Source organism: Aspergillus alliaceus (genome assembly GCF_009176365.1).
Source record: "Aspergillus alliaceus strain CBS 536.65 unplaced genomic scaffold BDW43scaffold_60, whole genome shotgun sequence".
Classification (NCBI taxonomy): Eukaryota; Fungi; Ascomycota; class Eurotiomycetes; order Eurotiales; family Aspergillaceae; genus Aspergillus; species Aspergillus alliaceus.
Window position 1 is genome coordinate 61704 of NW_022474743.1, and position 14724 is coordinate 76427.

At 48.3% G+C, this 14724-nt stretch overlaps 6 protein-coding genes across 6 annotated transcripts; 4 read left to right on the top strand and 2 right to left on the bottom strand.

The window, feature by feature from the left end:
• The first annotated feature begins 9 nt into the window (after positions 1-9).
• Positions 10-1859, top strand: sitA (TOR signaling pathway phosphatase SitA). The gene is made up of 4 exons (XM_032043467.1): positions 10-381; positions 447-843; positions 903-1234; positions 1289-1859. Exons 1-4 carry the CDS (start codon positions 228-230, stop codon positions 1576-1578), a joined length of 1173 nt encoding a protein of 390 aa, XP_031895617.1. The 5' UTR covers positions 10-227; the 3' UTR covers positions 1579-1859.
• Positions 1860-2061: 202 nt separating this feature from the next.
• BDW43DRAFT_289967 (putative phenol 2-monooxygenase) lies at positions 2062-4247 on the top strand. The gene is made up of 5 exons (XM_032043468.1): positions 2062-2680; positions 2746-3633; positions 3686-3860; positions 3915-4031; positions 4084-4247. The coding sequence occupies exons 1-5, from the start codon at positions 2168-2170 to the stop codon at positions 4188-4190; spliced, it is 1800 nt and encodes a 599-aa protein (XP_031895618.1). The 5' UTR covers positions 2062-2167; the 3' UTR covers positions 4191-4247.
• A 1730-nt stretch (positions 4248-5977) lies between these two features.
• On the bottom strand, positions 5978-6735 carry crmD (putative copper transporter crmD; the record flags this gene model as incomplete). Its single annotated transcript, XM_032048100.1, has 2 exons — positions 5978-6113; positions 6170-6735. 2 exons carry the CDS (start codon positions 6733-6735, stop codon positions 5978-5980), a joined length of 702 nt encoding a protein of 233 aa, XP_031895619.1.
• Positions 6736-8364: 1629 nt separating this feature from the next.
• BDW43DRAFT_207875 (NUDIX hydrolase) lies at positions 8365-9284 on the top strand. The gene has a single exon (XM_032039223.1). The coding sequence runs from the start codon at positions 8464-8466 to the stop codon at positions 9115-9117; it is 654 nt and encodes a 217-aa protein (XP_031895620.1). The 5' UTR covers positions 8365-8463; the 3' UTR covers positions 9118-9284.
• On the bottom strand, positions 9285-11315 carry BDW43DRAFT_207874 (putative dipeptidase). The gene is made up of 3 exons (XM_032039222.1): positions 10694-11315; positions 10425-10637; positions 9285-10368 (listed from the first exon to the last, which is right to left on the bottom strand). Exons 1-3 carry the CDS (start codon positions 10968-10970, stop codon positions 9452-9454), a joined length of 1407 nt encoding a protein of 468 aa, XP_031895621.1. The 5' UTR covers positions 10971-11315; the 3' UTR covers positions 9285-9451.
• A 192-nt stretch (positions 11316-11507) lies between these two features.
• Positions 11508-14565, top strand: BDW43DRAFT_289971 (flavodoxin and radical SAM domain protein). The gene is made up of 2 exons (XM_032043469.1): positions 11508-11795; positions 11872-14565. Exons 1-2 carry the CDS (start codon positions 11771-11773, stop codon positions 14175-14177), a joined length of 2331 nt encoding a protein of 776 aa, XP_031895622.1. The 5' UTR covers positions 11508-11770; the 3' UTR covers positions 14178-14565.
• The last annotated feature ends 159 nt before the right edge of the window (positions 14566-14724 follow it).

Below are 14724 nucleotides of genomic sequence, written 5' to 3' on the forward strand. Positions count from 1 at the left end.
GCGACCGTTGATTAATTCACCACGTGTGGGGGACGACGGCGTCACTTGATTTATCATTCAATTCAACTCGATCTTCTAGATCTTCGTCCCTCATTAAAAGAGGACGGCGGTCATTCGATAATTAATTCTATATTTCTAACCCCCTTGTCACATCATTCTGCTCTGACTCCCACTCTTGAAGCACCCCTCAACCGCCCCCTTTGCTCAGCGCTCCTTCTACACTCACCATGGTCGATAGTAAAATCCCACAACCTGGACCGGCGAAATTGAAGCGCAATGCCGGTCCCGATGAATGGCTGGAGGCTGCGAAAGATTGCAAATATCTTTCCGAGCAACATATGAAACAACTATGCGAGATTGTGAAGGAGTTCATGATGGAGGGTAAGCGGTTCCCACCAAGGGAGGTGGTGGTTCTTCCCCGTAGGCTCACTTGCGCGCGCGTCTAGAATCAAATGTACAACCTGTATCGACGCCAGTCACGATTTGTGGAGATATACACGGCCAATTCTACGATTTGCTGGAGCTGTTCCGAGTCTCTGGCGGCATGCCGGACGAGTCTGACGTCGAGCCTCCGAAAACATCACCGTCTGTCATCACCTCAGCTGATATCGAGCCCCCATCGTCGATCACGGATCCGAAGCTGCGGAAGAAGTTGAGAAACTCTGGATCGCCTGTAGAAGGTGGAGATGAAACAAGCTTCAATGCAAGTCAGAGAGAGCGCTCCTCTAGTGCTGGATCCAATCAGGTGACGCTTAATCGGAATTTCGTCTTTTTGGGCGACTACGTCGATCGAGGATACTTCAGTTTGGAGACTTTGACACTATTACTATGCCTGAAGGCAAAGTCAGTCATACTCGCGCCCTACTTTCGGTACCACTCAATACTAATGAACCCTTCGGCAGGTATCCGGATCGGGTAACGCTGGTGCGCGGAAATCACGAGTCTCGACAAATTACGCAGGTTTATGGCTTCTATGAGGAATGCTTCCAGAAGTACGGGAATGCGTCGGTCTGGAAAGCTTGTTGTCAGGTTTTCGACTTTATGACACTCGGCGCTATCATCGATGGTAGGGTTTTGTGTGTACACGGTGGGCTCAGCCCGGAGATTAGGACCCTGGACCAAGTTCGCGTAGTTGCCAGAGCTCAAGAAATTCCTCACGAGGGTGCTTTCTGTGACCTGGTTTGGTCCGACCCTGACGATGTGGAGACATGGGCAGTCAGCCCAAGAGGCGCAGGTATGTCGTTTTCTGTTCGCTACTACAATGACACTTGGACTAACATATATCTAGGCTGGTTGTTTGGAGATAAGGTGGCGGATGAATTTTGTCACGTCAATGATTTGACACTGATCGCCCGTGCGCACCAACTGGTCAACGAGGGCTACAAATACCACTTTGCGAACCAGAACGTTGTGACGGTGTGGAGTGCGCCAAACTACTGCTACCGTTGTGGCAATCTGGCGTCTGTCTGTGAGATCAATGACGACCTCAAACCCACATTCAAGCTCTTCAGTGCTGTCAGCGATGATCAACGACACGTTCCTACATCGCGACCGGGCCGTAGCGAGTACTTCTTGTAAATTGTTGCGTCGTCTTGATTTCGTTCTACAGTTTTTATTTTGGGCATACGGATGATTCTACGGTTCTATGGTGAATACTCGACTTGCACCCGGCGCTGGCGTTCGGAGAAATCGCTCATGTGAGATGTTCCGCAGAGAGTGACAGATGATGGGCACGTTATATAACGATACTAGAGCACAATTAACGATGTTTATGTTTGAAATCTGAGATGCATTTTAGTTATAGTCAAAACGAGGCGCTTGGTCTACTCCAAAGCTCTACGGCAGTAAGTGGAGCCCGCTAACCTGTCAGTTTGTTTTTTTCATATCTAGAGTATTAACCCACCATATGACGGACTGTTCTGTATCTTTCTCCACAGCGGAAATTTGTGGAGGAATACAGACATTGACCAGACCGAGGCCCGTGTTGATTTGCCGGCCCCGGAATCCATCCCGGGGTATTCTCGGGATGGATTCCGGAACCCAACATAAGAATCAGATAGTGGCACATGCAAGGCAATCCAGAGGTTTCACAACCAATTTAAGCGCTTATATCTATCTTAATTACCTATCTTTAAGTGCTGAAGGACACACATACCCCGAGACAAACATGGTGGAGAAAGTCGACGTCCTCATCTGCGGAAGCGGATCTGCAGGCCTCTGTGCTGCTACATGGCTCGCGCGCTATGGTATCCGTTGCAAGGTGTTAGAACGCCGTGACGGGCCCATGACTATGGGTCAGGCGGATGGGGTACAGTGCCGGACGGTGGAGATCTTTGAGAGCTTCGGGATCGGCGAGGAGCTGCTGCGAGAGTCCTACCATGTCTTGGAGGTTGTCTTCTGGGCTGACAATGGTTCCGGCGATATCAAACGCACTGGGCGAACAGCGGATGTGCAGCCGGGGCTGTCGCATCAGCCACATGTGATCTTGAATCAGGCGCGTATAAATGGGTTGTTTATTGAGTCTATGCAGCGGTTCAATAACCAGGAAATTGATTATGGGTACGATATCAAGGATGTCGAAGTGGATAGTTCGCTCGTCAATGATCCCCATTCGTTTCCAGTGAAGGTGACGGCTGAGAGGGAAGGGAGAAGCGAGGTCTTTGAGGCAAAATATGCTCTGGTATGTTTGATCCGGCCTCGGGATACTGTTGGGTTGATTCAAAATCTAACGTGGTTTTGTTATAGGGGTGTGACGGAGCACACAGCACCGTGCGTCGTTCACTTGGATATGCAATGATCGGTGACAGCAGCGATGCAGTCTGGGGTGTCATGGATATGGTTCCTCGCACAAACTTTCCAGATATCCGGAAGAAATCCACTATCCGTTCCAAGGCGGGTAATTTACTGATTATTCCCCGCGAGGGCGACGCCTGCAATCTAACACGGTTCTACATCGAGCTGCCACCGGGGACCAAGGCTAAAGAGGTCAAGCTAGAGGACCTACAACAGTCCGCCAAAGCTATTCTTAGCCAGTATAACATAGAGTTTACTCAGACGGTGTGGTGGTCCGCGTACGCAGTTGGCCAACGCCATGCGGACTTCTTTCATAAGGATTACCGCGTCTTTTTGGCGGGAGACGCCTGTCATACCCATTCCCCCAAGGCCGGCCAGGGAATGAATGTCAGCTTGCAGGACGGGTATAATATTGGCTGGAAATTGGCCACCGTCCTGAAAGGATTGGCGCCGCCGTCCTTGTTAGAGACATATGTTCTTGAGCGGCAGAAGGTGGCTATGGATCTGATTAATTTCGACCGGTACTTCTCGAAGCTTTTTTCGTCTGCCGGGAAGGCGTCTCCTGCCGAATTCCAGGAGGGCTTTATCAGATCTGGGGAATACACCGCCGGCTTGACGGCCAGATACGATTATTCTCCAATTACTCTCGACGAGGATGGGTTGCAGAAGCTGTCTACCAATATTGTGACTGGCATGAGATTACCCAGTTCAAAGGTAGTGCGATTCTGCGATTCAAAACCTGTACAATTGATGACAGCATTGAAGTCTGATGGTCGCTGGCGCGTAATGGCTTTTGCGGGCGATATCAGCCAGCCTAAGAATAAACCAAGATTGGATGCGGTAAGTTTTGAGGATATTTGACTTACCTTCTTACTCTTACTTATAGTTATAGCTTGGAAACTACTTAAGCTCAAATGAGGGTCCCTTGCACCGCTTTCGTCCGAAGGATGCCGACATGGACAGTGTGATCGAACCTATCCTAGTGGGCTACGGGAAGCGACACAGCGTCGAACTGGAAGAGATTCCCGAATGCTTCTACCCTTTTGGGGGAAAGAATCAGATTAGAGGTAAGCCTCTAGTTCCACTCTAAGCCAGTGGCATAAAATTGAATTAATCAATAGATCTGCACAAAATATACTTCGACGACGAAAGTTACAACAAAGGCCATGGCCGTGTCTATGAGCACCTCGGAATCAATCCAGAGAAAGGAGCCATTGTGATCATCAGACCAGATCAATGTAAACCTCACTACTATCCCACGTTAGACTGCCATAAACTAACAAAATCTAGACGTCTCTGCTGTAATTGCAATAGACGACTACAAGCAGATCGGCTGCTTCTTCGAAGGGTTCCTCATTCCTCAAGGAGACCATACCCTATCCGAAAGTAAACGATAGGCATAAATTTTATACCAAATGTATATCCGAAGTGTATAACATAGCCTACACGTAACAATCATGAATAACACTTGCCATCCACGCAGTCTTAGCAAGGACCCCCAAATTCACCCTCCGTAAGAACAATAAGGCAAAACCTCCCGATAAACCCCCTCCTCGGACCTAGTAACCCCTTCCCCAGAAGGGTCCCTCTTTAACAAAAACCTCTCCACCTGCGCACTCCCAAACCCCAAACTAACGGCTCGCCGGCGCCGAGAATCCATCAACTGCCCACCAGACCGATCGCCAGAACTTTTCGCGGAAAAACCGTCCTTGTAAATCTCTTTTGTAGAGAAAAAAAACTGCATAAACACTCCAACAACAAATAGCAGTATAACCACCCGCCGACTCCGCAGGTCCTGCGCCAGACTGGAGGAGAATGGTATTGGGGTTCGGGGATTATCTTTTGAGTTATCGTCGCGCGACTTAATTTTGAAAGTTTTGTTCGCTGGTTGCTGCTGCGTTGGGTTATACAGGATCTCAGGTGCGGATAGTAACTGTTGGAAGCGGATACGCACTGCCTTTGAGAGAGGCAGGTGAAGGGTGTTTAGGTGGGATTGTTTTATGAGGCTGTAGAGCTCTTGGCGTAAGTTTAGGGTGGGATATGCGGTTTGTTCTGAGGTTGAAAGTGGTTTATGGCGGTTGTTGATGCGGATGGGTGTTATAGCGGTGATGGTACTGTGGTGCGTAGTCCGCGGGCTTGTTGGATAAGGAGAGGGGTACTGGGTGTTCGCGGAGAGGTATCTGGTAGGAGAGATGCGTGGCCGGCACGCGGCTTTTCTGAGATACATGAGGAATAAAAGGTAAGGGCAGAGGATGTGTTTGACCCGTACAAGGCGGGTGTACAGTGATGATATACGATTGCATCGTCTACGAGGGTACCTAGACCACTGCGGCGATAGGCATGCGGAGCCTTGAGCTGGACTATAGGTCAAGAGTGAGGAGAAGAGGGGTTTGGGCATGCCGAATGCTGATCGGAGGAGATCATGTTGCAGATACCTTGTGAGGTTGAGCAAGTTTTGGCGATCATGTTACAGAAAGTTAGATGGTATGCAGAGATATTTGTTCCATACTGTGAGATACTTGGCAGAAAGTCAAGTGAGATTTCTAGATACCCAAATTTTAAGAGGCTGCCAGCAGTATATGGTAAAGTTATAGAGCTCCTAGGTAGGTTGGTGGTGCATATCCATGCCACCCTTACATGAAGCTTGAGCATATTTGAGAAGGTTTGTCATCGCGTTCTATATCTGGCGCTGAGGGGTCGTAGACAATGGTGTCGGCAGTTCCCCTTATGTACTACTGAATTATAGCCTTCGACTTTGAGAAAGTCAATAGTTAATCATAATCGGTAGCATGTATTTATTGAGTTGAACGTGGATGTTGGTCTGATCCATCGTTCGACTGGGCACCGCGCAGAGCTTGGATTTCTATTGTGGGTTTCGCCTGCTTAAAGTACGGAGGATTCATTTCGATTGTATGATTTAAACGTATGGTATAAGTCTTTCAATGCACATCATCTAGGAAATGAATGAGGTAGACTAAGAATGGCATCAGAATACTAGTTAATAATACGAAATCGATGCATCAACATATTCCGCTAGCAAAGCGTGAACTATGCTTGAAAAGAAATGCCCTGCTTAATAGCTTCCAACGGTAAGATAGAGTCTTTGTATAAACATATTAAGGACGAACGTTATAATACATACTGTTATAAGAAGAGATCAAACAAAAATCCCAACAACATCTCATTATCCGTCGTGGCATGATCCGTCCTGCCAGCCTGCTGCTTGTTGAGTATACCTCCCCATAGTGAGCTCACCCACCACGATGCCCGCCAGTACTGCGCAGAAGATGCCTACGTTGAAAGTCATGACTGCTAACATTCTATGAGAAAACTGATCAGTCTGTATTAGTTTTCACAAAGAACGCTCTCCACTCACAGGATATATCCCAGCAGCGCGCGAAGGCCTTCTAGGAGTGACCGGCCTCCATCTTGCTGCCAGCTCCAAGGGCCACGTGGGACCCATTTCCTGAAAATCGTGCCAAAGCACTTTTGAACACGCGATTGTTTCACACTGCCGGGAACTAACTCTCTCCGTTCGTCGTCCAACAGTGGTGGAGGAGATGGAGGTGGTGGCGATGGTCTGTCGAATGAATCGTTTGGGTTGACCTGCATGTACCGTGGGAGAGGACTCACTCGATCTTTTGAGATCATTCGGCTCCGATACAATGCGGGTGGTTGTCCTATAATTGGCACCGGAAGACCAGGATTGCGGACAGAATTGATCTTAAGCTCCACTTGGAACTTGAGTGCTCCAAGGAAGCGATTGAACCAGGCAAGTAGGAACAAGAATGCCAGTGTGAGGAGATACGAGGTCACGGAGTTGGTCGTCCAGCCACCAAAGAACAAAGTTACCTTGGTTCCAGTAGTGAAAATGGCGGACATGGACATATCATGGTTACTGTGACCATGGGTATGCTCGGCTGTCCCATTTTGCATGTTCATATTTATATCTCTATGACCAGCGACATGCGATTGAGTTTCATATCTGTACCGAAATGAGTAGGGCGATTCCTAGTTTATATGCAAGGAAGCCTTGGGGCCATGGACTGCGCCCGTATATTTTAGGGGCTTTTTGTTGTCATGAGATTTAATTTAGGAGATGCATGAGCACTTAAGAGCTGAAAAAATTCGGGAATTTACGAGTGCTTTGCCTCCGTATATCTTCAATGTCGAGAAGGGATTACTTTCTTCGGTCCAGGGCCGTCTTTTTGCCTTTTTACACCATGTCTAACCCGTAGGGCGAGATTGAGAATGGTCCTATATACACAACTAATCACCCTAATGTACGTATATACTGGAGTGTAGAAAGAGGGCCTGTTTCTAGGTCTCTACAGCTATCATATGGCATTATTTGACTCGTTCTTGGCGTTGTTTAGTGGTCGTGCTGATCGTGGTGGTTGGTAGAGTGTTATCAGCGCAAATGTGCTCAATAGTCTCCACCATCATGCAGTCCGTTTTAAATATGATCTTTCCACCATAACTCGCAAAGGCACTGTAGGCAGAGGCTTGGCAATTATGAGCCCAGTAAACGACACATTTCTAACATCCTTCCTTTACCATTTATAATACACCAACACATCGCAGCACACACGGTCTCGCCTAGTTTCACCCTCTATAATTCTAGTACACTACGACTTTAAAAACCAAAGTTTGCAATATTTGGGTTCAGGGGACTCGTTGCTTTCTCTCGAATCCATATCTTGGCTAATTAGCTCGACATCCCTCTCCCGATCACCACGGGGAAAGATACACAGATATATAACAGCCACTGCCTCAACATAAGCTGGTATGGTCTTCATATCGCATTTGCTGACTTGACAAAGTATTTCGTTCTTCAACTTCAACTAGTGCCGAGTATGCAGCCTGTGACTCGTGGTTGCTTTACTACATTCTCCTGTGACCTAGCCTGGTAAGCCACCTCAAAATAATCGGAGAAATTCGAAATAATTTATTAGTTGATCCTGAAATTCTAGCTGTATCAGCACATACATGTGTAGGATAATGAGAGGGTCCGTCGAGTTATTGACTTTCCCCTACCTATAAATAAGTTTTGGCTATATGAGACTACCACATGAGCGGACTCTAACATCAATGTCCCTTATCGAAGGAAATAACAACGGGCAACCTACTTTCTTGCTGTTCTATGGGGCAACTTTCAATCCAGCACTTCATATTATAAGCAAATAGTCTTGAGTAAAACCGAGTCTTTGCAAAATCCCATTCGTCCACGATGGCACCAAAAATTTTCTAGTTTTTGTGCTGATAACTTGATTGTACATGGATGCGATTGTCGTCCGTTATAGCGGGAATGCATAAACGCTATAGTAAGTGGGACTACAACCACACTTAAAACCCAAAGTGATTGCTGCATGCATATCAAGTTTCCATGATAGGCTCACCCAGGACTGATAGGTATAATTTCCTTTTTGGGCGTAGAGCGAGGGTTATATTCAATATAAAAATTGTGGGGTAATTTTATGGTGACAAGCTTTATCCAATTTATGAGTCATCAGACATGTATAACCCCTTCAAAACCCACTCGCATGCATGCATAAAACCGCCGGATCCAACTCACATATCAACAATCTACTCCACTGAACCACTTCTCTCCCCGAAGATATCTAACAACAAAACATCCGATCATTCAAGCAAATTAACAATATATTAAGAATGCCTCAAGACCTCACCTTCTCAATACCACCTCACCTTGATGAGTTCAACACCCCCCTCTCCACCTTCATAGCGTCAAAACCCCAATGGACAAATTTTGTAGTCGGGGGGCTTGTCTTCTCTCGTGCTACACCCAATGCCCAAAAAGGCAAGATTGAAAAATCCGAACCAAGAGTTCTTCTCCTCCAACGCGCTCCAACCGACTCCCTTCCTGGATATTGGGAGGGCCCGGGCGGGGGCTGTGAAGAGTCTGATGAGTCAATCCTGGCAGCTGTTGTACGTGAAGTGGTGGAGGAGAGCGGGTTTCATGTGTCGAGGATTGTGGATTTAGTTGGGGTGGAAGAGTGGACGAAGGAGAGCAATGGAACTATGTTGTTTGCGGTGAAGTTCACGTTTTTGGTGGAGGTTTATGAGGCGCAGGGTGTTCTGGGGGAGGGTGCTGCGGAGACGGAGGAGGAGGAGAAGAAGGTGGACGTTGGGGGTGAAGCTGTCCGGTGGTGGGAGGATAGAGTGAGACTGGCGCCGGGTGAGCATTCAGCGTTTGAATGGGCGACGGAGGAGCAGGTGAAGCTGGGGTTGGAAGGGAAAGGGAAGTATAAGATCTTGGAGGATGAGAAGAGGAATCTTTTGAAGGCATTTCGCATGCTGGTTTAGCAATTAACCAGCGAAGAGGCGTGGGTCTGAGTAAAGGGGATCCATGATGGAGTCTGGAATGGCCTATAGAAATGCTATCGAAATGCGATACTATAATGAACATGATATATTGCGACGTTCATGATGACTGACAACCCTTGATGTTGTCTATCCGATGGCTGGTTCAAACTGGATACTACTCTGTTAGCCAGTAGATTAAATTCAAGCCAAACTAGAGGTAAAGGTGATATGCATCTAGGGCTGCATCTACATGTACACAAAGTTTGGTGGCAAAAGGATAGGCACCCATGGACCGAGGCAACGTGTTATGTGTCAAACGAACACTTGGTATATCTCATGACAGATCATCCTCGGCAGGAAGAGCTCCGTTGGCTTGCTTGCTAAGAGCAACGCGGTCGACGTCCTTCCACACGCGTAGCAAGTTACCCCCCACAATCTTGCCGGCATCCTCATCACTAACTCCCCTCCTGAGGAGTTCAGCAATTAAGTCTGGAAATTTGGAGACATCCTCTAGTCCGCGAGGAACAGAAGCGATACCGTCAAAGTCGCTGCCGATTCCGACATGATCAAACCCGATGAGATTCCCGATGTGCAGTATATGATCGGCAACATGCTCTAAAGTGGCATTCTCAGGATCCGAGTCAGGCAGACCGTTCGAGTTATTCCCAGCTGTACACGAGACGAAGTCGGGGGCAAAGTTAATCATCACCACGGAGTTCCGTGATTTGACCAACTCTAGCACGTCGTCCGGGACGTTACGTGGATGAGGGCAGACGGCATATGCGGAACTATGGCTGAAGATGACTGGCGCACTACTGCCCGTCCAGTCATCCTTGCCTGCACCAAGGACGTCTCGCATGGTCTCGACGCTTACATGGGCCAGATCGACAATCATTCCGAGTCGATTCATCTCTGATACCAGGGCTTTGCCGTCCTCACTGATACCGTGCCACAGAGGATCGGCCTTCTTCACGCCGCCGTCTGGGAGCTCGGTGAGAGCAGCATCGGCGTAGCGATTATGACAATTATGTGTCAGAGTGGCATAGGATACACCTTGCGCATAGAAATGTCGTAGATAGGCAAGCGAGTTTCCAATGGAGTGGAGGCCCTCAATACCCATAGGTGAGATGATCTTCCCGTCTAGGAAGGCTTGAAGAGCCGTGGTGCCATTCGGAGGCGTGGAGAAGGTGTCCGGATAGGCTTGCTGCAGGCGGAGCCACAAGTCTACCTGCTCTATCGTTTCCCGTATACCTGGTGAAATTTAGTGCTAAGCTACGATAGGAGATTGTGTTAAGGATGCCCCTTACTCAGTGCGTAATTTTCATCAGAAAAGTCCTGCCAGTTCTTGGGGCAAGGTACAAAAACGCTCCAAAACGTGCCACCGACTCTACCCTTGGATAGCCGGGGCAGGTCGACATGCCCAGGGAAGCCACCATGAACGAATTCCGTAGTGAAATTCTCTTGGTAGATGTGGTTTCCATATTTCGCACGGATGAAAATCGGAAGATCATCATGGCCATCTATATTCTGTTTTAGCAAGTTGATCTTGGATCATTGGTATGAAGTTAATTCTCACCGATCAACGGGGTTTTCTGCAGGATACGCTCTACTCTTTCTTCCACGGTCAAGGGCTTCTGGTGCCCTGAGATACCGTTTTCCAAGGTGTCTGACCCAAAGCCATTCGCGGTAATGAAGAGAAGAAATGCTAGGAGAATAACAAAAAGCGTTCGCTCCATCTTTCGACGGATGGAGTATTTTGTTGGTGGCGGTCGCGTAGGAGCTTGCTCTTCAAGATTGAAAGACTGTGTTAGGTATTCTTTCTCTTTCGAGAGCATATGTGTCTTACTACTCATGGTAGACAGTGTTGGCGGGGAAGATTCTATATATAGTGTGTTTTAGGAGGCTGAGACGCAATGCCTCGGCAGCTCTGAGTGCTGTCACTCCGCTGGTATGTTTTTATGACGTGCGCCGGCGGTTTGTTAAATTGGCGAACCGCAAGGATCATGGAAACGGATACGCGCGGGAATCGCAGGTTATTTAAGCACTTCACCTTACGAGGGATGGCGCTATTGCGTCTTTTAATATAGATTGGGGTGGAGAACGATCGGAAGCACTGATTTTCGGCGTACTCATTGGCTCTATGGCTCAATTAGGAAGAAATAATAGATCTTTCACCAAGGACCATTTCTCAGGTCCTCATTCGAAGATATGTGCATTAGTGTAGTAGTTGTTGAGAATTGAGATCAGTTGTTGAATTAGGTCTCCAGCCACGACGGGGCGCGGGAATACCATATACGGTAACCGTGCGGGAGCCAATCAGCATCCAGGTGAAAAATTCTCGTGACATCGAAGTTTCTCTTGCCTGGCAGTTTTCATTGAAAGTCTTTTCTTCTAACTCTCCGAGCGGCTATTCGCCAGAACACACCGTTGCGGGAGTCAAATCGGTTTGCATCTCTGATACTCGCGGATTTCCCATATCTGCTTTTGCGACAAGGCTTTTGTTCGAATTCGACGGAGTGCAATGCTGCAACAGGTTTCCCCACTGCCCCTCTTTATCACTCCGGCTTGAGTATCTATCTCTACGAAAAGAGGTGTTGAACTCTCTCGAATCGATTACGCGACAATAGTGTTACCGTGGATTCTATAACTGATCATGGCGGAAGTTTCCTTCATCGAAGGTACATACTCTCTTCCATGCTTGTTTTCACCCCTCCACAAAACAAATACCTTACTGATTGCGGCCTCTGAGTTCAGGCTTATTGACCTTCTGGCATTCCTATCGTCTCCCTATTCTTATCGCTGTCACTTCAGTCGCCATCGTTCTGCGAGTCTATCAGAAGTCTCAACCCAAGTCTAAAGCTGTGTCTGCTTCCTCTATACCTCCATCTCCCCGGAGCCAGTCCCCAGACAAATTCGAGAAAGTCTGCGCCAGCAACAGTGAGAAACTGGTGGTCACGGAGAAAAGCGTTCCAAACTCTGCTGTTGGGAATGAGTCTGCCCCGAAGGTTGCGTCTGGCCCCAAGAGAGTGTCTGGTAAAAAGCCGCTCAAAGTTGCTGGGCGCGGCCGGGGATCGGACCAGGGACCTCCAGTGTCTTTCATTCAGCCTATCATATTCTTTGCCTCGTTAACTGGGACGACGGAAAGATACGCTCAAGTACTGCTAGAGGACTTGCGGGCTGCAGCCAAGGAGAGAGCCGACCCGGAGAACCGCGACCGTGGCCTTCTTCCTCCTCAAATCCACGATCTTTCTTACATAGACTTCGACGACTACTTCACCACGGCACCAAAGCCTCCATCCACCTCTCCTGGCACACGCTATGTATACTGCTTATTGATCCCGACTTACAACATCGACACGGTCCTCAACACTTTTCTTGGCCATTTGGACGAAACCCACCATGACTTCCGCATTGATACCTCATCTTTGTCGACCTTGGCTGGATATTCCGTGTTTGGGTTTGGCGATAAAGAAGGATGGCCCACGGAAGAAGAAGGATTTTGCTCGCAGGCCAAAGAGTTGGATCGATGGATGGCTAAGCTTACTGGAAAGAAGAGGGCGTATCCCTTGGGATTCGGTGATGTGAAGAATGATGCTGAATCTGCCTTGAAAGAGTGGTCCCGCGGCTTGCAGGAAATTTTGTTGGACATCCTAAACAATGGTGGTCTTGGTGAAGGCGTTCCGGGTAGTGGCGATCCGCTTGAGAGTGACGAAGAGGACTTGGACGATGAAGAGAACGACGGAAAACGCTCCAAACGACGCAATGGCCAAGATGTAGTTGACTTGGAGGATATCAAGATGGGCTCCTCCGATGGTCAGGCGGGATCCGGTCCTGTACCAGTGGATTTCACTACTACGGGCAATTCCGTGGCACCTAGCCAATCGACTGAGAAGGAAATGGTTCCCAAGACGTCCCCCACATACGCGGCACTCACGAAACAAGGTTATACTATCGTTGGCTCTCACTCCGGTGTAAAGATCTGCCGTTGGACTAAGTCCGCGTTGCGTGGTAGAGGTTCGTGTTACAAGTTCTCGTTCTACGGCATTCGATCTCATCTGTGCATGGAGGCAACTCCTTCGCTTTCCTGCAGCAACAAGTGTATTTTCTGCTGGCGCCATGGTACCAATCCCGTTGGGACTACTTGGCGTTGGAAGGTTGACTCACCCGACCTGATCTTCCAAGGTGTTAAGGAGGGCCACTACAAGAAGATTAAGATGATGCGTGGCGTTCCTGGTGTACGTGCAGAGCGATTTGCGGAGGCGATGCGTATTCGCCACTGTGCCTTGAGCTTGGTCGGGGAGCCGATCTTCTACCCTCATATCAACGAATTCTTGGACATGCTGCATAACGAGCACATTTCTAGCTTCCTGGTGTGCAACGCTCAACACCCTGACCAGCTTGAAACCCTACACCGCGTAACTCAGTTGTACGTATCAATCGATGCTAGCAACCGTGAAAGTCTGCGCAAGATTGACCGCCCGCTTCACCGAGATTTCTGGGAGCGATTCCAGCGGTGCCTGGATATTCTTCGGGAAAAGCGTCACTTTCAGCGGACTGTCTTCCGTCTCACGTTGGTCAAAGGCTTTAACGTTGACGATGAGGTGATTGGCTACGCGAATCTTGTCGAGAAGGCATTGCCATGCTTGATTGAGATCAAGGGTGTGACCTACTGTGGTACTAGCACTAGCGCTGGTGCGGGATTGACTATGCAAAACGTCCCATTCTATGAAGAGATTCAGGAATTTGTTCTTGCTCTAGATAAGGAGCTGCAGGGCCGTGGGTTGGATTACGGAATTGCCGCCGAGCATGCACATAGCTGTTGTGTGTTGCTTGCCTCGAAGCGTTTCTACGTGAACGGTAAATGGCATTCTCGCATTGATTACGACCGGTTCTTCGAACTTCTGGAGAAGGAGAAAGCCGACGGTACACCGTTCCGCCCTGAGGACTACATGAAGGAGACGGAAGAGTGGGCGTTGTGGGGTAACGGTGGCTTCGATCCGAACGATGAACGTGTTTATAGGAAGGGCAAAAAGAAGGCTCTCCAGGCACCGACTGAGTGATGAAGTGGCCTTTGTCCTTCTCTTTTCTCAAATCAACCATGCTCATTTGGAGCCTATTCTCACAGCAGTGACTTTGATGCCATTATCTGCTGATATCTCCCAACGTTATGCTGGGTACAAAAGATCCATCGAGAGACCGATAGTCTAGACGGAAGGTTCTGTCTTTTTATAAGCGGGCCCTGAAATTTCCTCTTGGGGCATTTCGCAAGAAAGGGCGGCGACTGGTTTTACAGTCCTAGCGTTTACGAGGAGTGTCTTGAGATGCGATTAGATATCGCAGATCAATGAACGTACGCCCCAGCATTGGAAGAAATGGGGCTTGTTTAGTGTAGCATATGCGTTGCTATTCTATTGACTCTAAATGAGGATCAACACTTTAAAACCTGTACATAAATATTCAAATCATAAACATGTTCTACGCGAGATATTGCGCCGGTTTCTAAACCTCCCTGGATAATTTCATTTCAAGCAAACACTGACATCTGATACTCGTTAGAACACTTTAAATCCCTGACAATAAACCACAACATTCGAACGCAAACTGGCC